Source organism: Heloderma suspectum, chromosome 1 (genome assembly GCF_057233095.1).
Source record: "Heloderma suspectum isolate Gila_16-S chromosome 1, 16-S_ref, whole genome shotgun sequence".
Lineage (NCBI taxonomy): Eukaryota > Metazoa > Chordata > Lepidosauria > Squamata > Helodermatidae > Heloderma > Heloderma suspectum.
Genome location: NC_139458.1, coordinates 354803666 through 354830989, shown reverse-complemented (window position 1 = coordinate 354830989; position 27324 = coordinate 354803666). Strand labels below are relative to the sequence as shown.

The 27324-nt window shown below is 44.3% G+C and overlaps 1 protein-coding gene across 2 annotated transcripts in view; it reads left to right on the top strand.

The window, feature by feature from the left end:
* LOC146359718 (plasminogen-like) overlaps positions 1-27324 on the top strand; it is a 53259-nt gene that overhangs the window by 10968 nt on the left and 14967 nt on the right. The window contains exons 4-11 of one of the 2 annotated variants that reach the window (XM_084827967.1): positions 4933-5047; positions 10538-10677; positions 11690-11810; positions 12945-13063; positions 13332-13494; positions 16059-16189; positions 17530-17701; positions 22964-23124. In XM_084827967.1, coding sequence (XP_084684093.1) covers positions 4933-5047; positions 10538-10677; positions 11690-11810; positions 12945-13063; positions 13332-13494; positions 16059-16189; positions 17530-17701; positions 22964-23124 — 1122 coding nt within the window. Of the gene's footprint in view, positions 1-4932; positions 5048-10537; positions 10678-11689; positions 11811-12944; positions 13064-13331; positions 13495-16058; positions 16190-17529; positions 17702-22963; positions 23149-27324 lie in introns of both variants that reach the window. The other variant, XM_084827966.1, reaches the window with a different exon arrangement.

Here is a 27324-nt window from a genome sequence, read left to right as displayed (position 1 = left end):
ACTAATTGGTTTGTGCTGGGAAACACAAGGGAGGGGGAAGCAGCCCCCTTTCTAACCCGATGCTGATCAGGAACGAAGGTCTGAATTAGTTACTTCTGAAGGCAATAAACAAAACAATGGAGAATTGCAGGTTGGGGAAAGCACTTTACTGCCTTTAGGGAATTAGTGCTTTAAAATGTGCTATTTCAATTGAGGGGGATCTGTGGTGTGCGCATTCAGGGGGACAAACCTCATTGACCATAGTGGGAGTTACTTCTGAGTAGACACTAATTGATTTGTGCTGGGAAACACAGGGATGGGAAACACCCCTTAACCAGGGTCACGGTGAAAGGCACACCCCTGGGCAGGGCTAGCATACCCAAGCTAAATACAAGGGTTGGGGCACACACCAACTATACCGCGGAGAACCTGACTTAAGGAAAAGAATCAGACTTCAAGCAGTCTCAGGAAATCCAGGTTTTCTCTGATAAGCTCTGGGGTGGCTGCTGGATGGCCATGACATCATGTATACCTAATGACCTCCAAACGCAGCCAACTCAGAGTAAATTGCTCATAGAGATACCCCCTAGGATAGGCTGACCATATTTCCTTGAGACAAAAACGGGATATTGGAATGACAGAAATGGGACGGGGTTATGTAATATTCCGTATTCATGAAAAAGTAATGATGGTGGAATGATGGTAGAAATAACAGTAAGACTCACCCCCCTGGCTCCCACATGCTGAATGGGGCTTAGTGTCCACCTCTTGAATTCCCCACCACTGCAGACAAACAAGGGGGCGGTGTCTGATCGTCACTAGCTCAAGAAGCCTGGCCCTGACTGTATAAAGGAAATGGAACTTCCTCTTTCGGCACACTAGTAGTTTGATTAGCATAGAGCCTTATGATAAACGCATTCAGTTTTTTACAAAAAATTAAAAACAGGACAAAATTGACATTTATATTAAAACGACAGGACGGTCGGGAAATATTAAAAAAACGGTACAGTCCTGTTTAAAACGGTATGTATGGTCAGCCTACCTAGGAGAATGTTTGGCAATGACTTTCCCTTTTGTGCTAGGACTCAAACTTAGAAGATCTTCAAATACAGCCTTCAATGCAATATTGTCTATACATACCCATAATGAATAAAAGCCCTGCTATACGCATGCAATGATTTGCCTATCCTTAAGTGTGCGTGCTGGATTATGGAACAGGAACATCTTGAAGGGCTTTATTTGGCTCTGTAGTTTTTTGGAATGTGCAGTGCAAAGACATTGCCAATGTTTGTGCAGCATTCTTCTCACATAAAACATAAATCCTTGTTCTTACACTTCTCCACCGTTTTGCTACAGTTTGCATCTCATGCACAGTGTTTTGCGCTGGCATCATAATGTGCTTAATTGAAAACAGCCAAAAGTGCACTTTTGTGGGGTACCTTTCTTATACATTTGGTATATTTAACCCTTTTCCTAGAGTAACTAGCTTTTGTTAGTATAATCAATAATTTTGTTAGCATAATTTTGCATTCACCTTTTAATACAGAACTGACTTCTGTTGAATCAGATTCAGAAAAGTGCCAATTAAGACCCAGCACACTGTTGGCATATAATAAATGATAACCAGTAATTTGGTAATTCAGTTGCACCCCATTTGCATGCTACAGACTCTTGCAGAAGTGGTTTATCCAGTTTTATCTTTTCTCCAAAACTGCAGTAGATGCAGGTAACCTTTCCCATATACTCATGTGAATTTTCCCCCTTGGTCATGCAGTTATTTACAATTATCAAATGGACATGACTTCATATAGGTTGAAATACAGCGAGACCTTAAAGCAAAGTTACACAGCTGTCAGAGTCGGACACATATGCCTGCCCCTTTTGTATGAAGCCACACCTGCTGGCACTGCTAGGCCTAGTCCATCCCATGGTGCTCCCCTGTAGCCCTTTGAAGGGTCTCTCCACTCCATTACCTGGGCAGGGGGGCACTGCCCCACAGCAGTGGGGAGGGGCAGATGTATAACTCTGTCCCTTGCCCTACTAATCTCCTGTGGCTTCAAACTGTACTGACTGCGAAGCTAGGCTGAATCTATACATAGCAGTTACACCGTTATCATACTGTTATCAAAACTTTGTTGTTCAGTCATGTCCGACTCTTCGTGACCCCATGGACCATAGCACGCCAGGCCTTCCTGTCCTGCGCTCTCTCCCGGAGCGTGCTCAAGTTGTTATCAAAACTACTGGTGCCCATTGGTGCCATATGTACCAATAGTTATGATAACGGTATGATAACGATATAACTGCTATGTGTAGATTCAGCCCTATACGCTGGTTAAGGAAGTCTGCCTCTAGTGACTGAAGATATTACTGCCGGCAAAAATTAATTAATGCATACTCCTAGGCTCCCTTAGTGTGCATGCCAAGTTCCAGGTATCTACATTTCATGGGAAATTCAGTCTTGGTGCTATGGCAAAGACAAGAACACACACACACACACACACACACCCCTTCTTTTATTAATATAGAAGGAAGGTCCTAGCTTTCAGTTTTCTTTTTTCCATACTACAAGACCATCAACGGACGCTTGCCAATTTCTCTGGATATTCTCACACAGTTGAGAGGGCTGCTGGTGAAAATGGTGTCCCCCCTGTTCAGTTCCCCCACCCCCACCCTGTTGAGACCTTCGGGTAGAGGGCGGTATAGAAATGAATAAAAGGAATGAATGAATGAATGAATGAATGAATGAATGAATGTTCTTATTCTCCCCTTTTGTAATGCTTAGTAACACACCCCACCTACCCATATCATGATATCATGACATTGTGCATTCCACCACTTCAGCAAGCAGTAGCCAGCGACGTGGAGGATGGGGAAATGCAGATTGTCAGGATGTCATGACAAGGGGGAAGCATTGCTACATGTTATGAGAAAGAGGGGAAAACTCAACATGGCGATGGTGTTTCTGGTTCACACACATCTGTCCACAGAACAAATTTGTCCTTCCCCCTGGGATACACTTCGTAGCGCTTTTCAAGGGATACGAGGGCCGCAAGTGGGGAGGGAACATGGGCGTTCCATTGTGCAAGTGGACATCTGCTCACGCTGCATTGGATGCTGCCCAGTATGTTACATTTTGCCCATGATCTGTCCATCCTGCCCTCAACGGTGTTTGCTGTTGCATAGAAATCCTGAAGTGATAACTGGGCTGTCTCCAATGTCCATAATCATAGTGTCATTTACCTTAGCTGCTATGACCATGGGAATCACTATGGCTGTATCTGTTTATAGCTCAGTTCACATTTCCATTACCATTCCATTCTATGTGCATAAGTATAGCTGGAACCAGCAAGTCTGGTAAGTGAACTAGCCTTTCTTTATAGCTATTCAGCATACACTTGGAAGGGGGTCTGTGCAACTTCACTTGGATTGCACTGCATGTATTTCTCATTCTCTAGTACAGCGCTGAGAGTAGAGAAAGACAGTATGTGAAGACAGCTAAAGAAAACAGTTATCAGTTTTTGTCTGGCAAAGTACATGTCTCTCTAGTGGACATGTATGAGGAGGAATATGTAAGCAGGGGACACTGTATGATATTATGTTCCTGGAACCTGGTGGAAAATCACAAGAACGTAAGAGCCATGGTGTATCAGACCAAGGGCCCATCTACTCTAGCATGCTGTTCACACTGTGGCCAACTAGCTGCCTGTGGGAACATGAGTAGAACATGAGTGCAATAGCACCCCCTGCTCCTGTTTCCCAGCACCTGTATACATAGGCATACTGTCTCTGATACTGGAAGTAGCAGCATATCGCCGTCATGACCAGCAGCCTTTGATAGTTGCATGCATACAAATTCCCGTTTGCATGCACACAACACAGTGTAACTAGTCTGTTTGACTACATTTTTTAAAACCAAGTTGATAAATAGGACCTGTATATCTTCTGACATTTGTTGATACTGCTTGGTTATGGGAGGGTTACAGTTGGAAGATGATGACGTCTGGGCCCTCCGGAAAATTCTAGGAGTGAGGCAGCACTCTCTCCCAAACTCCCACTTCCCTGATCTTCAAAACATATAAATTTCTATTTATGAATATTTGAAGTACCCTGCTTCATTAAAAAAAAAAAAAAATCCTGATGCACACCGGAACTCCCCCGCAACCATAGGCTTCCTCCTCATGTCAGCGGAGCGGGCAGCTTCATGGTTCTTTGCGCCCACAGAGCTGCGCCTTCCATTTAAGTGAATGGGAAGGCCACATATGCTGGAGCAGTAAAACACAGTCAGGGCTTTGGGCTGGGGTGTGTAACATATGCCTATTATAGCAATGTATGTGTTTTCATTCTTAAATTTAACCCATGTAAGATAGGGTTACTCGTATACCAGAGAGTAAGTGAAAGGTGAGTCTGTGTGAGGATTCTGAAGTTATATAAGGAATGAACTGACAGTTAGAAGTCAGATAGGGCCTTAGGGCTTAAAGAAGCAACACGTAGGTAGTGTGTTTTATTTGTGGGAGTTTAGAAGGTAGAGTAGGTAGGGAAGTTAGGAACAAGCATTGATTAATAATAATAACTTATAACTTTTCATGTTTTAAATAAATCTTTATTTGTTTTTGAAAATCCAAATTCCCACGTATTGTTTGATTTTACGCTACCTTTATTGTATTGATTTCCTGGTTACTTCTCCTGTAGTGGGCTGAGAGAACCAACTGAGCATACTGAGTTTCTCTGGAACCCAGAGAGAGTAAAAGGGCTGAAGCTTGCGGGACAGTGGGTAAAGCTGTCCCAAAATGAAAGCAGGTGTTTCTTGAAGGGTTTGTTTCTCTGTTTCAGAGGTGGAGGCTGGGAAAAAGGTGGAAGGAACCCAGGCAGGGTGCACATATAATTCAGTTAATTTCTTATGTGTCTGTGTGGTGATGTTAGGTAGTAATAATAAATACATATATTTTCTTTCAGTTTTTCTACTTGAATGCAAGAGAGAAAATGGACAGGACTACAGAGGAACTGAATCTAAAACTCGGACAGGTGTATCATGCCAGCGTTGGGCAGACGAGAGCCCTCATAAACCCAAGTATGACCTTTTCCCATCTGAGCAGAACTGCTTCCCATTTTAGGCAGCCCTGCAAGTCTGTGGATGTTTGAGCTGAATTTGCTGTGGGAAACGTGCAGAGCACAATTCAGCAAACATTAGGCCACAATTCTCTGCTTACTTGCTTGGGAGTTAGTAGCCCCGTTGACTTCTGTGGTACTTACTTCTGAGTAAACATGCACGGGGTTGGGTTGCATGCCTCATTGATGAAAGCCCAAGTCGGGAGTAGGTCCCACTGAATTCAGTAGAACGTATTCCCAGGAAAGTGTGAATAGGATGGCAGCTTTAGTTCCTAACTTTTGTTAGATGGTGCCGATAGAGTGTGAAAGGGAGATATGTCACGCAGGGGACCATACTGGGGAGCTGTGAGGTTACTGGAACATAACGCGCCACCACTTCTCACATACTGCAATAAGCAGGAGTTAAATACCAGTGTACTTGCAGTACTGCCTAAAGTATGAAGTGGCTCTTACTCTAACACTACTCCTTTCCAAGCTATCCATGCTAAATATGTATAAACGAATTGCACTTCATACATTATCAAAATTATGCACTAATCAGTATTTTTAAACAGATATTTCTTTTGCTGTTTCTCTCTGTTCTTCATCTAATTTTGCAACTGTTTTGTTTGTCTGCCACAAAACATATATTTAAGGATGCATGCATTTTATTTCACTGCAATTCCAGTCAAGAGCCAGGTGACCGGACAAGATAGCATTTATGTACTTCCTGGCAGTAATAGGCGACAAAAGGATTGATCAGAAGGAACATTGTTTTACTGGCAAACACTGAGGGACAATAATTCATAGCTGTTAAAGGGGAAACAATCAAAGCTGAATTATGAACTTGCCATTGAAATAGGATGGGTGAGCAGCTATTTATTTCTCACCGTTTAATTGGTGTCTGTTTTGTATTGCCCATGAAAATATTTGCCATATGAATTAACACTCTTTTTAGCTGTGCACATTCCAAACTCACTGACACATATATGGCAAAAGCGGCTGATTCAGAGCAGAGCTAGACATTATGGCAGGCATGTGTGGCTGTCACTGAAAGCAGGAGCCCCACATCTCCTTTCCCCTGATAATATCGACTCCGACAAATGTATGACATAGTCATACTGCAACTTTCGCTGCCTGCTTCAGCTGAATGGGAGTGAGAAAGTCGCAATGGGATGATGTCATATAATAGTGATGTGACATGCTCCTCACTTCCCAAGCAGTGCAAGGTTTCAGGGGCAGCGCTTACCAGGGTGAGACTTCCTTTGGGAGGAGCAATCACGAGGGACTTAACCCCATTTTTGTAATATTTGATCTATTTGCAGTGACACCACTAGAGCATAGGTGGAGGCAGCAGCTTAAGCTCTCCTTCAAACAGCAAAACCACTGCCCCATATTAGATCTCCAGAGAGATGCAGGTAGCTACATGCCAAGATGCGTTCAACTTTTCAGCTAGCTCTCGGCTCTCTCTGCCTCTGTCTCAAAATGCAGTTTCTCTTGTTACTTTTTCACACACATACATACCACAAGATCTCCCCATTTCCAGTGGCCACTCCCATTCGAACACTGAAGAGAGATCTCCAGCTAGCTTTCAGGTACATTAAGAAGCCACCACACACCTACGCTGAGCCCCAAAGGGCTCCAGCATTATTCAAGGGAACCTACAAGGATATCTAGCATTTAGATTAAACAACTAAATTGGTCAAAGTGCTTCATATACCTCAGGAGTGGGCAGAATCAGAATGTAGTTTGGGAGCTACTGGTAGGTATCCGGGTGGTTTGCAGTAGATCCCCAAGGGTTTTGGACTTTAACGAGAGCAAGGGGTTCAGGGAACACAAACACACCTCTGCCATGGCCAGTGTTCTCCTAATGGCTTATCTCTACACCTCAGCATAGTAAAAAAAAAAAACACAATAGAGCAGCAAGCCTGAAGTCTGCTCAGCCCTGACTTATGTTATCCTGTAATGGTTACAACGAGCCTATAGCTAGGTCAGTATAATTAATCTGATTTTTCAGATGAGAGACTGAGGCTGAGGGCATCTCCACATTTAGCAAAAATTCCGCGGCATTACCGAGACTTTGTCTTCCAGAGTCTTCGTGGGTGTGACAGCTGTCACAATATATGTGCTCCCCGCACCCCCCCCCCCCGTTTTTGCTGGTTTTCTTCCCATATGCTTCATTTATACCGCCAGCAGATGGCGATGTTTTATTGAGCAATTTCAATTTATTACAGCATTTTTAGGGTTTTATAAAATGGCAGATTCCCTCTTGAAAATAGTGGGAGAGGCCTCGGAGGTTGATGACGTCGAGAAAAAGGACTCATGAACTAGCGTGAGTGAACAAGCATGAGTGCACAATCCGTGCCTCATGTAGAGATACTCTGAGTGGCTAACCTAAGGCCTGTATTCCTTACATTAGGTTCCTGCACACCCACCTCATTCAATGTCTCAACAAGAAACTCGTCCAGTGGAAAACTGTACCATGTAGAAGAGGGAAGGGGTGTCACACCTCGGACCACCAGGCCAAATCTCGGTTGCCTGGGGCCCCAGTCTAGCCTTCTGGGGCTCTCCAGATGCCCATGCCCCTTCCTCTGGCCCCACCCATTCCCCCTGACTGCCAGTCATTTGGTGGCTTCCTGGTTTATATACACACACACACACACACACACACACACACATCCTAAAGGTCTGACATGCCTCTTCCAAGGCTTAGTCACTGACAGTTGGAGCTTTAACCTAAAGCATGATGGTATTTTGGCCCTGGCCCATTTGCCTTTGCCTCTGAACACCACTGGACACTGGCCCCCAAGAGCTTCAGACTGAAAGAGGTTGAACATCCCTGGCATAGGAGTCACACAGAAGCATTATGTTTTCCTCCGTATGAACAGAAAACATAGAATATACAGACAGGGTGTGGGACTTGCACATGCACAGGGAATGAGTATGGAAGCCACACGGTTGGGTGTGCAGACTGCCTGTTCCTGGACTCAATCTACCAACCTCCCTGAGTTGGATGTAGCCATGCATGTTGATTTCAATGCAAATGGTCATTAAACTGCTGTTTCAAATTTCAGAGCAGAAATCATATATAATTCAATCATCAAAAAACCTGCCGGTTTAAAAGAGCAGATGATAAGTCTATCTCACATTGGTCCAAACTCCACAAAGCCAGGAAATTGGAAGCCAAGGCTGATGCCTTATCTGACATGGCCCATGATCAGTCATGATGTTGTGCAATGTCACAAGTTATGCTTGCTGACAACTTCCCCTCCATGCACCCACACTTTTCCTGGGTCTTTCAGCCCCAAATCCAGATTGGGAGGATCGAGTGCCTGGGACCAGCAAAGATGCTCCACGTTGTCCTGGTCCTGTATTGCCTTATGAAGCATCTGAGCCTTACTGTATTGCTAGAGGAATCCTACTGGGAGGTGACCCATGTGTATTACATCACCAGAACGCTGTCCAGTGCAGAAAAGAAAATCCAGAATGTGGCCTTTCACGTGTGCTCTGCTCAATACAGGCTGGGACAGCCCCCTGATTGCTGTAGAGGGCATAGGCCTGAGCCATACCTGACAAGTTGGCCTTGATCTCCCTGCCTTCTTGCTTCAGAAGGATGAATAGCAGCTTCAGGATGGGCATTCTGATTGGGGAAATACCTTGGGGAAACTCCCCTCCCATAGGACTGCTTCACCAATCCAATTTGCACTCACACACACACACCCCCGTATGGCAGCTCTGAAGTTAAGGCAATCTGAACATGGCTCCCAAACATCACATCTAGTTTGGTCCCCCCAGTTCCATTGAAAGCAACAGAAGAATTAGCTGTGCTGTTTCACATAGGACTTGATTATGCCTATCTTTAGCTAGATTGGTTTTTTTAAAAAAATGTATTTACTTAGGGCTTCTTCACACTAGGGATGGGCGGATTCCCTACCTGTCGTTCTGGGGGGGAATCCGCCCGCAGGGGGAGGCGATCTGTCCCTCCCCCTGGAATCTGTCCAAGCCAGCTCCACATCACTGGCGAATGTCGATACGGCTGGCAGCCATTGCCGTGCCGTATCGCTGTGCTAAGTCTCCGGATGCAAATGGCGTAGTGGGTGCCATTTGCAGCTGTAAAGCTGGTAGATTAGCCTAAATGCAGCCATTTACGGCTGCATTTAGGTTAATCTACCAGCTTTATGGCCACAAATGGCATCCACTACGCCATTTGCGTCCCTGTTTTTCATGCGATAGGCTACGCAAATATTTGCTCCTTTGATTCCCTCCACCTTTAAAGTTGCTCAAAGAGCTTCCAACTTCCCTCCCGCTGCCCTCTTGCTGCAGAGGAGTGAAGGGACAGGCAGAGCCATCAATCATGTTACAGGAGCCAAGGATCAGCCTTCTGTCCTGATTTTTCCATGCAGCCATGAAAAAGTATAGAGCGTAGAGAAGCGCTATGAAAGATGCCTGCATACCAGGCCAGTCTAAATCCCAGAAAGGATCCAGAATCAAAAGGATTGGTTTGAGTGGGATAAAATGCCAGGTGTGAAGAGAGCCTTAGTCCAAAGCCATTCAAGTCCTGGGAAAAGGACCTGACAAGACCGAGTTACTTTTGGTGGGAGACAAGAGGTGATTGGGGGATGTTGATCTGGTGTTGAATGGGGTACGGCTACCCTTGAAAGACCAGGTCCGCAGCCTGGGGGTCATTTTAGACTCCTAGCTGTCCATGGAGGCTCAGGTGTCAGCTGTGAGCCAGACAGCGCTGTACCAACTCCATCTGATACAGTGGCTGCGCCCCTACCTTCCCGACCATCTGCTCCCATCGGTAGTACATGCCCTGGTCTCCTCTTGTTTAGACTACTGTAATGTGCTGTATATGGGGTTACCCTTGAAGATGGTTCAGAAGCTGCAGCTGGTACAGAACGCAATGGCTCGCCTGATTAAAGGCAGCCGCTGGCGAGATCACATCACACCAGTGCTGAAGGAGTTGCACTGGTTACCACTTGTTTTCCGGGGCAAATTCGAGGTGTTGGTTTTGACCTTTAAAACCCTATATGGTTCCAGCCCAGCCTACCTCAAGGGGCGCCTCCAGCAACACCAGACAAGCCGCTCAACAAGATCAGCCTCGGATGGCCTTCTCTCTGTCCCATCAGCCAGGACAGCTAGGCTGGTGAGGATGAGGGAGAGGGCCTTCTCTGTGGTGGCCCCCACTCTGTAGAACTCCCTCCCTAGGGAACTCCGCCATGTCCCCTCTTTAATGAGCTTCTGCCATGCATTAAAAACATGGTTGTTCAGGCAGGCATTTGGGGTGGGTTAGGGTATTTTTAGAAATATGTTTTTAAAGTAGTATTTTATTGTTTAAAATTGTTCTTCTGTTGTACATCGCCCAGAGTGGCTGGGTGACCAGCCAGATGGGCAATTAATACATTTAATAAATAAATAAATAAAAATGTGTGGCCTCTGTAACAATACTTGTTATCTTTGTTTTTACTAGTTACTCACCTACAACTCACCCTAATGCTTCATTAGAAGAAAACTACTGTCGGAATCCTGATAATGATGAGAAAGGCCCCTGGTGCTACACAACAGATCCTGCAACCAGATTTGATTATTGCAGCATTGCAGAATGTGAAGGTGAGGATGCACACACCAGAATTTTATTTTTTTGCAAGGCAATTTTAGATGTACTATACATAGGTATAAATCTTTTTAATGATGAAGGCATTCAGTGTTTTGTATTAATTGGTAAGTTCCCCAAGTAAGGATCAATTCAGGCAAACATGCTTTTTGTTAGCAGCTGTGAAGAAGCCTGTGGACCACGAGGGGTGTGAAGGGGGGAAGTGTAACTTTTTCTCTCCCTGCCACAGTTCCGACAAAAATGTCATCTCCAAAAGCAGCTATTTGCATTTCAAGGGAAGCCTGCATTGATGCCAGTGGAAGCTTCCCTGAAAATGCAAACAGCAGCTTTGTAGAGGCGGTTTTTTTTCAGGAACAGGGCAGCGGGAGAAAGGAACTGTTTGCATGACAGGACAGTCCACAGTGGGTTATTTAACCCATGATGAGCCATGGTGCCTGCAGGTGCCAGGTTGCATGTGTAACTTAACCTGGCATATCCCTAAACAACCCTCATATAACCGTAAAACAGGCCATGGGTTAGGTGAGGGTTGTTAAACCCTCACCTAACCCATACTCACCAGGTTTGCATGACATGACAACCCCTGAGTGAGGGTTGCATATTCAGAACGGTGACCGCACGTGGTGCTGCCTCACCATGGTTAAAATAAGTTTAAAAAGAAAAAGCCCAAAGGTTTTACGTGTGCCCATATAAACATGTATGTAGTTGTGCTTAAGACCCTGGATGCATATTCAGGAAGGCAATATGAAGATATCAGTATGAACAGTTTAGCTTAGCTTAGACATATCCAAGGAAATAGTCCTGATATAACCTGAGCTCTAAATTTCCCTGTGGGCATGGCTATAACACCCTTATACTATAAGACTCGAAACTTAATCACTGATTCATACTATAGTGTACAACAAGGGGAGAGCAGAAGGAGGGCAGATCCATCATCCCTAGTACCTTAGGACAAGAGAAATATGTCTAATAAGACAAATCTGCATGACTTAAAGATATTTACACTTACAGAACAGTGCATGTATTGCAGTGGGGAAAACTATCAAGGCAAAGTTTCCCAAACAGAAACTGGGCTTCAGTGCCAGCCTTGGGCTTCTCAAGAACCTCACTCTCATGGATACATCCCTTCAAAGTAAGTCACAAATCATGCATTCATCAGTTAAACTCATGGACTGTCAAGGGGTGCGGTTGGGATGGATTATTTGAAAATTGTAGATAGAAATGAGTTTTTAATAAGTCTGTATTTTCAGTGGTGGGTACCCAAGTCTCCAGAAAGTTCTTCTGCACAGGCCTCCCTAAGAGGAATGGAAGGTGTGTAAGACTCTTGGGCATATACACGTGTGTGGGGTGGAGGCACCATGTGTATGAAAACAACAGGCTTTGACATGTCACAGATATTTGTACTTTGGCACTGTGGTTTCTAGTTTGCTGGTACAGCACATGCTTTGCATGTGTAAAGTCCTGAGTCAAGGATGCAGGTGAGGTGAAAGATCTCTGCCTGAGAGCCTGAGAGTCACTGTCAGTCAGCTGTCAATACTGGGCTAGATGGACAAATAGTCTGATGTGGTATAACAGCCTTCCCCCACCTTGTGTCCTCCAGATGGGTTGGACTGCAACTCGAGCACTCCCAGCCAGCATGGTCAATGGTCATGGTGGCTCGGAATGGTGGGAGCTACAGTCTGGAGGGCACCAGGTTGAGGGTGGTATAAGAGAGCTTAACCAATGCCAGTGTGGGTGGTGTAACGCTTAGAGTGCTGGACTGGGACTGGGGGGATCCAGGCTCTAGTCCCCACTCGGGCCATGAAGCTCTGTGGGTGACTTTGGGCCAGTCACTGATGCCCAGCTTTGCCTACCTCACAGTGTTGTTGTGAGGATAAAATGGAGATGAAGAGGACCATGTAAGCCACCTTGGGTTCCTTGCAAGAGGAATAGATGTAATAATGAATAAAGGTAAAGGTGTCCCCAGCCAGTCGTGTCCGACTCTAGGGTGCGGTGCTCATCCCCGTTTCTAAGCCGAAGAGCCAGCGCTGTCCGAAGACGCTTCCATGGTCATGTGGCCGGCATGACTGAACACCGAGGTGCACGGAACGCTGTTACCTTTCCCGCCGAGGCGGTACCTATTTATCTACTTGCAGTTTCTTGCTTTCGAACTGCTAGGTTGGCAGAAAATAATGTAATAATGTAATAATGAATAATGTAATAATAAATAAAAATAACCATCAACAGTCAATTGGCAGAATTTTCAGCTTTCTCATTTGTTATTCAGTTTTCCAGAAAAGAATCTGATTTCAAATTATTGCCGTAATCCTGACGGCGAGCCTCGTCCTTGGTGTTTCACCACCAGCCCCACTAAACGCTGGGAATTTTGTAACATTCCACGGTGCAGTAAGTTTTATTTGAATTATCAATTGCAAGCTACCTGTGATGATATTGTAATACATTTTGTTTCTTTGAGGGAAATAATTCAATGTTAAAGAAGTGAGGATGCTTGGGGGGATGTCTTTTTATCTCATAAAGCTTGCAGTAGCTTTTTGGCAACCTCACTTATATGGAGAGAAATTAATGTTCCACTCAAGTCCGTTTTTAGCTGGGTCAGTTCCTCTTAGGTATTCTGAAGATGCTGATTTCATTCACCTTCTCTTCTCTGATATAGCTACACCCCCACCAGCCTCCACCCCAGGGCACCAGTGTCTTGTGGGAAAAGGAGAAGACTATCGAGGGACCGTTGCTGTCACAGTATCAGGAGAAAAATGCCAATCCTGGGCAGCCCAAGTGCCTCACAAACACGCGAGAACTCCAGAAAACTACCCGTGCAAGTATGTTAAATGAATCCATTATCGCTTGGGCCTTGTAGTTGTGTTACTGAAGGATGTGAGCTAAATAGTAGTACACAACATCTGAGAGGCCTTGCTTCAGATATCATACTGCAATCTATTTTGCATCTTCCCCTCCTGGAAATGTGAGGCAAACCAGGTGAGTAGAACAGGTTTCACACTTCAGTCAGAAAATTATGCTGTTGATGCAGTCTTGGCTTTCATTCTTTCTCTCATTGCTCAAGGGAGATATTGCAGTGTGTTTTACATGTTCCTTGGCCTCCTTAAAATCAGTTCTAGGGGTTGGTGATATTCAGACTGTGTCTTCTAGGGAGACTGTAACATATTTGGCATCTTTCAACACAATGCCTCAATAACTGATTTTGGAATTTGCACCAGGGGCCAATCTACATGGAAACGGTATGAGAAGCGCTTTCATGTGTGATGGTTCTTTATAGAACAATCTGAGATAGGTATTGAACAAATTCCAGCAGACACTGGTAAACTTCAGCAATGTTTATAAATGTTAAGAGAATTACAATTTTTATGAACATAAACCACAAAACTGAAAGTACTCTAATATCCCTATAATCTCTAATAACTCTTTAACTATCATAACAGTTCACTTTCTGGCTTTTCTTGTCATTGAAGATCTGTGTCTTGTTCTTTAAGACAGCTGGTGATCTGTGTCTTTCTCTGTCTTGTTCCTTAGCTGCAAGCCTCCCAATCTACCTGCTCCTCCTCACAGCCATTCTGTCCCATGTCATTCTCTCCACATCCAGTTCTTCACTGCCCACAGTACTCTTCAAATCCAGTTCCTTCCCAGTCCTGCCAGCCAACTCAGCACCCTCTTCACCCAATCAGGCTTAACCCTCCCCCCTCCTTCCAGCCACCTCTTAACTGTCTTCCCTGTCTGTCCTGCTCCTTCCCAACATTCCATTATTGTAGTACTTGCCACATATGTTATATCTGGGGGATGATCTACATGGAAATGGTATGAGAAGCATTTTCATGTTATATCTGGATTTTCATGAAATAGCTTTTGGTCCATCAGGGGCACGCAAAGCAAGAAAAGTGGAGTATACGCTACCAAAGAATCTACTTTCATGTGTCACGCAGCACTTAAAACCACGATGCTTTGGGGTTGGGTGGGCTGAGTCCATTGAGTAGAACTGACTGTCATCAATGCGTCAGTGCTGCTCAGCGAATGAAAGGGGCTTGTTCCCCACTCCTGTCCATGCTCCCATGTTCAGGGAAGTTTAGTGGAACTAAACCCATGTACCTTACCCCACACCTCTCCCGTCATCCACCTTTGGGATATTGTGAAAGATTAAAAGATACTGCGACATTGTGAATGGGACAAACAGGCTACATAATTTGAATGGGTAAAGCAGCTACCATGCTATTGTGAATGACTGAAGCAACTCTACTGCCAGTAGTGTAGTGCCAGTGTAGAGCCAGTGTAGTGTAGTGGTGAGAGTGACGGACTGGGAGCCGGGAGATCCGGGTTCTAGTCCCCACTTGGCCATGGAAGCTCACTGGGTGACTTTGGGCCAGTCACAGACTCTCAGCCCAACCTACCTCACAGGGTTGTTGTTGTGAGGATACAACGGTGAGGAGGAGGATAATGTAAGCCGCCTTGAGTTCCTTGTGAGAGGGAGAAAGGCGGGGTATAAATGCAATAAATAAATAAATAAATAAATAAATACTGCGCTGTTATGAATGGGAAAAAAGAAGCTGCATACTGTGAGTGGGTAAAGTGGCTACTGTGCTATTCTGAATGGTTGAAACAGTGCTACCGTGCCATTATGAATGGGAAAAACGGGCTGTATACTGTGAATGGGTAAAGCAGCTATTGTGCTAGGCTTCATATTGTGAATGGGAAAACAGCACTACTGCAATATAGTTGAAGGATGAAACAGCACAAAGTAGTGGGAAGTGGGAAAGGAAGCCTGTGTCCAAAAGTGCCTTACTGCAAATGGGGAAAAAGAGGGAATGGGGGGGGGTGGCCCCGCCCCTTGACCACATCACAACCAGGTCACAGAGACATGCCCAGGATTTAATCTGTGGGGATGGGGCACACTGCAGCAGAACTGCTTGGGAGCGGCGTTTAAGGAAAAAAGACACACTAAGGGCACAATCCTGTGGTGATAGGTGACCGCCAATCCAATGCAGGGCAGGAGAAGCATGGAGAGGATTGTTCCCTCTGTGTGTCTCCTGCCCTGCATTTGTGGCTAGACAGCTGATTTCAGCTGTCTAGATGCAGGAAGGTGGAGCGGGGGAGGAGGCTGCCAGACAACAGATAGGATGCGTTGTACTGGCATTTCCGCCTTCCCCGCCCTGGAATGCCCCCCAGAATGCCCCATTTTGGGCGCTCCGTGTTCCTCTTCTGAGCGTGGGGTATGGGGCTGTCCATGTATATTGGGACCAGGTTGGTCCGTGTAGATTGGGACCAGGTTTCATTCTTTTATCTCAATCTTTAAGACGAATATAACATTACATTAAGATGTCCATCTCTCTGGTTCTCTTTAAAACCAAAATCAGTTTCTATGGACATTCTGTTTCAGAAGTTTAGAAGAAAATTATTGTAGAAATCCTGATGGAGAGTCCAGTCCTTGGTGCTACACCACCAATACCAATAAGCGATGGGAATACTGCAATATTCCTAGCTGTGATGATGACACAGCAATAGCTACTGGTAAGAAAAGTTGCATTTGTGCATCTATGATAGATGTAGACAGAACAAACCATTCTGAGTTTCAAAACCAAACAGGGAACAAGGTTTGCCTTGCAAAAAAAAAAAGTAAAAAGTGACAGATCTGGTTATGATCCCTGGGCGCAATTCTTACAAGTGGGGCTAAGCAGGTGTGGAGTGAATTCAACCTGTTCATGTATTTATTTACTTTGCTTTTTATTTATTTAAATTTATTTTTAGAACATCTTTAAGGGTAAAATGCTCTCAAGGCAGTGTGCAGGATAAAAAACACAAAAATATGCAAATAAGCAAGAAATATACAATAAAATACTATAAAAACAAATTACACCAATAAAACCTGCAGCCCACAGATTATGAGAAAACCAATAAAAACAGGTGGGTCTTCAGAGCCTTCCCAAAGACTTGAAATGTACTGTGTTTTCAGTGCATATTTTACTATATTGATTTTATCTGTTGTATCTTTCATTTGTACTGAGTTAGAAATGTAAATAAAATAAAATATGTTCTGTTCCTAAGACTGCAATTCAAGGCATACTTACCAGGAAAGGATCCCACTGAATTGAGAGGAACTTTCTTCTGAGTAAACGAGCTTAGGGTATCTGCTTTGAGCTCTACTGTAAAGCAAATGAACAGGAAATAAATTAGGATTGGGCTGTCAGTCTGAGTAATATATTGCTGCAGAAAGCCATCCATCTACAATCAGCAATGTAAGGCTATCAGTCATTGAGGAAAGGTCCAGATGCTCTTAAGATATGTCTACACCATCTCTTCTCACTTTACCTTGTTCCTGAACATTTCTCAGTAGTTGCAGTGCTACAGTTACATAATTCTACAGAATTGGGGCCTTACCAAGGGCTCTCTACACCAGCCTAAAATCCTGCATTTAAAATGAGGCTTTCTGCTTCAGTTTTAAATGCAAGATCACAATGACTCCCTTTTTCACTTGCTTCCTTTCCCCCCTCCCCTTTCCCCCTCTTTCTCCCCATATCAGAGTCTTCCATTATCTTTAATTGATCTTGCTCATCTTCTTGCTGCTTTTCCTCTTTTCATGGAGGGAACTCAAGCGGAACACAATAGGGTAATTTGATAGCTCATAATCTGCAATCTATTTAAAAACGGAACAAAGGGCATTTAGTGCAGGAGATGCCCTGGAAGGTCACGGAGCCTGCAAACTTCCATGAAGGAGCAATCTCAATCACAGGATAAAAGCTCCATGTGAAGAAAGCCCAAGACTGGTCATACTACATTTGGAAAGACAGAATACATTGCTTATTTATGCAACTGTGTGGTGTTGTTGTTGTCATTGTTTTGTTCTGATATAGCTGCAGCTCCTGTTATTCCTGTGCAAACTACATTGGCTGAAGACTGTTATCAGGGCATTGGCAAAGATTACCGGGGTACCGTATCACTGACCATCTCAGGAAAGAAATGCCAAGCATGGAGCTCTATGATGCCCCATCGTCACACTAAAACCCCATCTGCATTCCCAAATGCGTACGTTTTCCTCAAACTCGATCAGAAAAAGTGTACAGTCATTTTTGATGGGACTAATAAATAACTTAGAATGGTTTCAGGTTAAATGAGATTTTCTTGGTGAGGTTCCCACCTTTTGGCTGTTCTCCAGTGGGGGTGGGGAAACCTGCAGTGTAGATGACAGTGCGTCATGGGTTTTATTACTAAACAGTACCTGGGAAAGGGAGAGAACAAGATGGGCCAGGGAGCTGCTGTTTTCAGTGTCATCCACGTATCCACCATTACATCTAGTCGTGACCTCAGGGTGGCCTAGAGCAGCCTTCCCCAACCTGGTGTCCCCCAGATGTTTCAGACGACAACTCCCAGCGTTCCGGACCATTGGCCATGCTGACTGGGGCTGATGCAGTCCAAAACGTCTGGGGAACACCGAGCTGGGGAAGGCTTGCCGAGAGGCTCATTGGCATTTTTCACTTTCTTTTGAGGCATAAGAGATAGCCAAACCTGGACAAAGGATATCAAATGGAGCTGGTAATTCTAAGGCACAAAAACAAAATTCTCAGTGACTAGGTCTTGTTGAGCGTTCATTATTGGTGCTCTCACATCCAGTTTCTTCTGAAATTAATACTTTCAATGGTGAATATAGCAAAGATATGGTGTGGAAGCAGTGAACACCACAACAGAGCGACTGGTGCTAGGAAACAGGGCGACAAATGATGCAACACCATTGTTGAATTATTACAAAAAGATCTGCTTTTGCAGGCAACTCTTAATAAAGGAATGCTGTCCCTAGTGTGGTGGCAGTTAATGCTGATAAAGCAAAGGACGCTGAAAACAGGAGCTTTAAGAGTTCTCATTGTCTCTGGCAATGAAAGTGGTCCTCCAGCCAAGGCCATTACGCACATGAAACAATACTGAATGCCATGATGTGAGATGTTATTCTCAACAGCCGTACAGTTGAAAATCAAGAGGGTAGACAGCCTGGCTTCTGAAGGCAGCACGATTTCTGAACGCAAGGGCTACACTCCTTCGTGAGGGAGAATTCACTGTCATTCAAGCTCCAGCTGATGCTGATGCAGAATCCTTGCGTTATCTTCCGCAGCTGCTTAAGCAGATGGTGATGCCAGAACATTCTAGTCAAATAAAATCAAGACTATTCCTCTCAACTTCATGAAAATAATGTTCAGCTAGGAAATGGCTAAAATATCGCAGCTGAAAGATGTTTCCTTAAATTGCAGTTTTCACCTGTATGCATCCATTTTTTTATGCACCCATTCTAGTTTTTTTCCCTTTTGCCCATTTGTTGTTCAGTCGTTAAGTCGTGTCTGACTCTTCGTGACCCCATGGGCCATAGCACGCCAGGCCTTCCTGTCCTCCGCTGTCTCCTGGAGTGTGCTCAGGTTCATATTCATTGCATCGGTGATGCTATCTAGCCATCTCATCCTCTGCCATCCCCTTCTCCTTTTGCCTTCAGTCTTTCCCAGCATCAGGGTCTTTTCCAGGGAGTTTTCTCTTCGCATTAGGTGGCCAAAATATTTGAGCTTCAGCTTCAGTATCTGTCCTCCAATGAGCAGTCAGGGTAGATTTCCTTTAGGATGGACTGATTTGACCTCCTTGCAGTCCAGGGGACTCGTAAGAGTCTTCTCCAGCACCACAGTTCGAAGGCATCAATTTTTCGGCGCTCGGCCTTCCTTATAGTCCAGCTCTCACAGCCATATGTTGCTACTGGGAAAACCATAGCTTTGATTATACGGACCTTTGTCGGCAAGGTGATGTCTCTGCTTCTTACTATGCTGTCTAGGTTTGCCATAGCTTTCCTCCCAAGGAGCAAGCGTCTTTTAATTTCATGGCTACAGTCACCATCTGCGGTGATGTTGGAGCCCAAGAAAATAAAATCTGTCACCGCTTCCATTTCTTCTCCTTCTATATGCCAGGAAGTGATGGGGCCAGATGCCATGACCTTTGTTTTTTTAATGTTGAGTTTCAAACCAGCTTTTGCACTCTCCTCTTTCACCCTCAACAAGAGGCTCTTTAGATCCTCTTCGCTTTCTGCCATTAGGGTGGTCTCGTCTGCGTATCTGAGGTTGTTGATAATTCTCCCGGCAATCTTAATCCCGACCTGTGATTCCTCCAACCCGGCATTTCTCATGATGTATTCTGCATATAAGTTAAATAAGCAGGGCGACAATATGCAGCCTTGTCATACTCCTTTCCCAATTTTGAACCAATTGGTTGTTCCATGACTGGTTCTTACTGTTGCTTCTTGACCCTCATACAGGTTTCTCAGGAGACAGGTAAGGTGGTCTGGTACTCCCATCTCTTTCAGAATTTGCCACAGTTTGTTGTGATCCACACAATCAAAGGCTTTAGCATAGTCAATGAAGCAGTAATAGACATTTTTCTGGAATTCTCTTGCTTTCTCCATGATCCAGCGAATGTTGACGATTTGATCTCTAGTTCCTCTGCCTCTTCGAAACCCCACTTGTACTTCTGGTAGTTCTCGGTTCACATGCTGCTGAAGCCTAGCTTGTAGGATTTTGAGCATAATCTTGCTGGCATGTGAAATGAGCACAATTGTACGGTGGTTTGAGCACTCTTTGGCATTGCCCTTCTTTGGAACTGGAATGTAAACTGACCTTTTCCAGTCTTGTGGCCACTGTTGAGTGTTCCAAATGTGTTGGCATATTGAGTGCAGCACTTTAACAGCATCATCTTTTAGGATTTTAAATAGCTCAGCTGGAAGACTGTCATCTCCGCTAGCTTTTTTGTTACTAATGCTTCCTAAGGCCCACTTGACTTCACTCTCTAGGATGTCCGGCTCAAGTTCAGTGACTGCTCTATCATGGCTATCAGGGACATTCAGATCTTTCCTGTATAGTTTTTCTGTATATTCTTTCCACCTCTTCTTAATCTCATCTGCTTCTGTTAGGTCCCTGCCTTCTTTGTCCTTTATCATGCCCGTCTTTGTACAAAACGTTCCCTTGATATCTCCAATTTCCTTGAAAAGATCTCTAGTCTTTCCCATTCTATTGTTTTCCTTGATTTCTTTGCATTGTTCATTTAAGAAGGCCTTCTTGTCTCTCCTTGCTATTCTCTGGAACTCTGCATTCAGTTGGATATATCTTCCCCTTTCTCCCTTGCTTTTCGCTTCCCTTCTTTCCTCAGCTATTTGCAAAGCCTCATCAGACAGCCACTTTGCTTTCTTGCATTTCTTTTTCTTTGGGATGGATTGAGTTGCTGCCTCCTGAACAATGTTACGGACCTCCGTCCATAGTTCCTCAGGCACTCTATCAGGTCTAATCCCTTAAATCTATTCCTCACCTCCACTGTATATTCATAAGGGATATGATTTAGGTCATACCTGAATGGTTTAGTGGTTTTCCCTACCTTCTTCAATTTCAGCCGAAATTTGGCAAGAAGCAGCTCATGATCTGAGCCACAGTCAGCTCCAGGTCTTGTTTTTACTGACTGTATAGAGCTTCTCCATTTTTGGCTGCGAAGGACATAATCAATCTGATTTCGATATTGACCATCTGGTGATGTCCATGTGTAGAGTCGCCTCTTGTGCTGTTGGAAAAGAGTGTTTGCTATGATCAGCGTCTTCTCTTGGCAAAACTCTATTAGCCTTTGTCCTGCTTCATTTTGTACACCAAGGCCATGCTTGCCTGTTATCCCAGTTATTTCTTGACTTCCTACTTTGGCATTCCAATCCCCTATGATGAAAAGGACATTTTTTTTGGTATTAGTTCTAGAAGGTGTTGTAGGACTTCATAGAACCGATCAACCTCAGCTTCTTCGGCCTCAGTGGTTGGGGCATAGACTTGAATTACTGTGATGTTGAATGGTTTGCCTTGGATTCGTACTGAGATCATTCTGTCGTTTTTGAGATTGTACCCCAGTACTGCTTTTCCCACCCTTTTGTTGACTATGAGTGCTACTCCATTTCTTCTAAGGGATTCTTGCCCACAGTTGTAGATATAATGGTCACCTGAATTAAATTAGCCCATGCCTGTCCATTTTAGTTCACTGATTCCCAAGATGTCGATGTTCAACCTTGCCATCTCATGTTTGACCACCTCTAGCTTACCTTGATTCATTGATCTTACATTCCAGGTTCCTAAACAATATTGTTCTTTACAGCATCAGATTTTCTTTTCACCACCAGACACATCCACAGCTGAGTGTCCTTTCGGCTTTGGCCCAGCCGCTTCACTCTTTCTGGCGCTACTTCGAAATACCCTCTGCTCTTCCCCAGTAGTATATTGGACACCTTCTGACCTGAGGGGCTCATCTTCCGGCGTCATATCTTTTAGCCTTGTGATATGTTCCATGGGGTTTTCTTGGCAGGAATACTGGAGTGGGTTGCCATTTCCTTCTCCAGTGGACCACATTTTGTCAGAACTCTCTGCCATGACGTGTCTGTCTTGGGTGGCCCTGCATGGCATAGCTTATGGCTTCACTGAGTTACGCAAGCCTCGTTGCCACAATATGGTAGTGATCCATGAAGGTTTGCCCATTTAGAGTCTATCAAAACTTCAGGGGAAAAAACACCAGTATTAGACTTTTGTTCCTGAAAACTCATCATGGAATCCTCTTATTTTGCCTGTACTAGATTTTCAACAGAAATAGTTAACATGCTAATTGTAAGAGCAGTTACAAAAAGCAAATAAAAAAGTGGAGGTCATAGAGCATTAATACTTTGTTCTATGTTAATATCAGATGCTATTTCTGAAGTTCCAAGCATTTTGTGGCTGTTCTGAGGAGAAAAGGATACATGTATTTGTTTAAATTAACATGTAGTGTTTTTTAAATTTCCATTTTCTCAGCATCAGTGTTATAGAAGGCTAGTTTATACAACAATTATGCATCATTTAATGCTCTACGGTGAACATGGGGAATTAAAACATATTTTTTATAGATCTCTCATTGTTGTCTCAAATGAATTTAAGTTGGCCATCATTCTTTAATTTTGCAACTTGGGCTTCTAAAAAATGTTTGGGATACAACATTAGGCCTAATATTAGATTGCCCTCAACATTTCATCAAAATTGGTTAAACAATGTGGCTGCAAGGGCAGGCTTATGCTGACCAGGAGTTGGCATCAGCCATCTAGGTTGCCACCGAAGGGTCAAAGCTTAAGTGTATTTCTTAGGTACAAACAGCTTTGGATTCAGCAGGTTGAAAAACATTTTAAAAACCCAAGCAAACAAATTCCCCACAAATAGCCTCAAAACATGGGAAATCTCCAAGACTATATAACATGACATTCTGTATCTACATTTACAGGGACCTGAGGAGAAACTACTGCAGAAACCCGGATAATGATGATAATGGCCCCTGGTGTTACACTACTGATCCCAGTACAAGATGGGAGTACTGCGATCTGCGAAAGTGTGCCAATACAGTGCAACAACAACAACCTCAGCCCACATTGGCACCAAACCTTGGTATGACGTCTCCCCCCAGAACAGGTAGCCAGCAAAAAGTAACACTTGTGCAGAAGTGCTATAGTATTCAATGCAGAAGCAAATGAATAAATATATTTAATTACTGTAGAATGTAACAGATAAATAAGAACATAAGAAGAGCCATGGTGGATCAGACCAAGGGTCTATCTAGTCGAGCATTCTGTTCACACATTGCCTAACCAGCTGCCCATGGGAAACCCACAAGCAGGACATGAGTGCAAAAGCAGCTTCCCACCCATGTTCCGCATCAACTGGTGTACATAAGCATACTGCCTCTGATACAGGAGGTGGAATAGAGCCATCAGGACTAGTAGCCTTGGTAGTCTTCTCCTCCATGAATGTGTCCAATCCCCTTTTAAAGCCATCCAAATTGGTGGCCATCACTACATCTTGTGGAAGTGAATTCCATAGTTTAATTATGCGCTGTGTGAAGAAGTACATCCTTTTATTTGTCCTGAATGTCCTACATGTGCCCCTAGGTTTGAAGTTTTTGAACAGCATGCTGCAGCTAAGGGAATCCTTTTCTCTATTACATTCTATACCATATTTATTGTATATTGATTTCTATAAGGTCAGAGAAGCAAATAATAGAGCACTCTAACCTCAGAATTGGAAAATTACATTTTTTTTCTGTGCTGAGTTTGGCTTGTTTTTTAGGAGCTGCAAGTCAGCTGGCTGCGAAGGGTTGAGCATTCTGGCACTTGTGCCCAAACACCATCTTTGGGTCCTTAATTGTCACTTCAACACAGATGATCTCCCACTTTATTTCTTGACTCCAGACTTCCTTCCTACTCTTTGTCCAATCTTTCTACTTGTCTATCCTTAATTTTTCGGTGCAAGTCTTATTACTTTCTAACAAACTGTCAGTGCAGTCCTATACATGTCTACTGAGAAGTAAGCCCCGTGCAATGACACTTAGTTCCAGGTGAGTGTATATACGACTGCAGCTTTAAGCCACAATCCTGTACACACTAACCTAGGAGCAGGGGTGTTCCTAGCTAGGTTCTTAAAAGATCTTGTGTTATGGGCCTCTGCCCCCCAAAATGGGCAGAGGCCCATAACATAAAAGTGCATATATATATACACACACACACACACACACACATGAGTCTAAGTGTACCTCTAATATAGATATAGGGTGTGTGTGTGTGTGTGTGTGTGTGTGTATGCATACATGTGGTGTGGTTGCATGTGTGTATAGATTACATACATACATACATACATAAGAAGTATGCACTGACCCCCCACCCCACTTCAACTCAGACCCCAGTTCAGTGTTTTGGAAAACTTCCCACTTCTGCTTGGGCGAATTTGTAGTCGGACGACTTCAGCTCAGCACCAAACCTGAGTCAAGGTTTGGAAAAATGAGTCTTTATGCTTCCTGTTGACTACCATGGGGAATCAGAAAAAAACTGTAACTTTTTTCTCTTGGTCAGAATTGGATGATAATTTAAGGCATAGTACCCCCCCCCCCCAGATTTCCCAGTAGTAATGTATGGCTGTGAGAGCTGGACTATAAGGAAGGCTGAGCGCCGAAGAATTGATGCTTTCGAACTGCGTGGTGCTGGAGAAGACTCTTACGAGTCCCCTGGACTGCAAGGAGGTCAAATCAGTCCATCCTAAAGGAAATCAACCCTGAGTGCTCATTGGAAGGACAGATACTGAAGCTGAAGCTCAAATATTTTGGCCACCTAATGCGAAGAGAAAACTCTCTGGAAAAGACCCTGATGAAAGACTGAAGGCAAAAGGAGAAGGGGACGGCAGAGGATGAGATGGCTAGATAGCATCACTGATGCAATGAATATGGACTTGAGCACGCTCCGGGAGAGAGTGCAGGACAGGAAGGCCTGGCGTGCTATGGTCCATGGGGTCATGAAGAGACGGACATGACTGAACGACTGAACAACAACAACAACCCCCCTAGAAGGGGATTACACCTGCCCAATGTCAGAAAAAATAGGTGCAGAGTTTAGATTTTGTTTTTCTTTTAAAGGGAACTGCCAATAACATTTTTATTACCTGGAAGAATTAGATAAAAATTTCAGGATTCATTGCCCCACCAAAGGAGATCATGTCTGCCACATTTCAGAATGCTAGCCACAAGGGATTTTGTGCAAGGGTGGCCTTGACATTTTGAGGTCTCCAAAAGAGGACATTCTTACTTATCTCCCTATTTTCTTTGTGGACCACTGTTCTGAAAATTAGAGCCTAGAGTTGTCCCTAAGTGAGAAACCAGCAAAGCTTCAGAAGGATAGGTGCAGCAGTTCATGTGGAAAGGGAGTTCTCCAATTTGGAGGAGAGAGTGATTTGCTTTCCCTTCCCTTCAGCCCTTCACTAATAGTTTTTGGGTCAACTTGTATGAAAATGCACAGGTCATTAGAGGTGTCCCCCAGGCAAGAAACCTGCAAAGTTTCTGAAGGATATACATGCATCCAAATTTAGAATAACTACAATATATTTACATTTCACCATTGCTAGCAGCAGGGGAACATGGGTAGGAAGGTGCTATTGCACTCATGTCCTTCTTGTGGGTTTCCTATAGGCATCTGGTTGGCCACTGTGAACAGAATGCTGGACTAGATGGACCTTGGTCTGATGCAGCACAGCTCTTCTTATATTCTTAAACATAGACTGCCTCTGAGCATACACAGAATGCTTTTCTTTCACCATTGAGCACTTACATTCTCCCCCTACCAATTCTATTCCCCTCCATGCAACGATCCCTCCTCATCCTCCAGCAACTCTTCATAAAAATTAGGGATGTCAGAGAATTCTGCCCGGATTTTAAATGGGCTTGAATTCTGACAAATCCGGTCCACGGAATCCTCCTCGGAACAGGGTGGCCAGGTCGACTGAGACTGGAGCTCATGCGGACCCAGTTTTTTTTTTCAAAAATAATTACAAAAATAAAAATGTAAATCAGAAACGGAGGAAGAAAGACCGCAAACGGCTTTACCCTTTTTACGAGGCATTTTCCGGAGGCTTTCTTTCACTGGGCTGAGTCATCCACGGAAATCCTCCATCTTTTCTGTTTATTGTCTGTGGAGGTCAGGTGAGGTCAGGTGAGGTCAGGTCAGAAGTGGTGAGGTCAGGTGAGGTGAGGTCAGGACAGCTCCGGTGAGGTCAGGTGAGGTGAGGTCAGGTGACTGGAAGTTACGCGGGGAATCCCCGCCAAGGGCTTTACTTTTATGGAGACCGAGGATGCACAGAAAGGATTTTTCAGCAGGAATTACAAAAGTATTTACGTAAGTTCTGGAGCCGGGGGGTATCCGGGGCAGGTGGACGGAGGAATGGGGCGGCCCTTGGCTCTGTGGCATCCTCACAGAGTGGAGCCTCTCCACGAGGATTCCGGGGGAGAGGAGCAGATCGCCTCCCCCCCCCCCCGCGGATTCCCCACCGGAACGGACGGTGGGGAATCCATACACCCCTAATAAAAATAGATGTCTTGTTTTGTGCAACTCCTGTCTACTTCCTCCTTGTTATGCACAAGCCCTCATTGTATCTTCCTCCCCATAACTTCATTTGTGCCAAGATTTCACCAGGATTCAGCCAATGAGTCTGTTTTCAAAACTAGGGCTAAGTTATGGAGAAACTCTCAGCATGTACTAAGTGCCTTTTCCTCACCACTGAAGCTAGAGTTCATGCAAAAAAAAAAACCCCAGACCCACAAATGACAAAATATGCATAGGACTGAGCTGAAAGGGTAGTCAATTCATTGGACAGAATTGGGTAGGCACTGTATTAAGCCTGCGGTACCATGCTCACAACTCAGGACTTATTTCTGAGTAAACATGCAGAACATCAAGGTGCAAACCTCCCTGCAAAAGAAATTTGTGCTGGAATCCTATGCACACTTTCCTGAGGGTAAGCCTCATTAAACATAATGGGACTTCTCAGTAGGCATACATAGGATTGCATAAATTAGCTATATATATCTCCCCTCCACTTAAAAAACAAACCCCAAACTCCTATTTTTTAATTAAAGCTTTCTGTTCATAGGAACATAGGAAGCTGCCTTGTACTGAGTCAGACCCTGGGCCCATCTAGCGCAGTATTGTTGACACCGACTGGCAGCAGCGGCTCTCCAGGGTTCCAGGCAGGATTCTTCCCTCGCCCTACCTGGAGATGCTGGAGATTGAGCCTGGGACCTTCCGCATGCCAAGCAGGTGCTCTGCCACT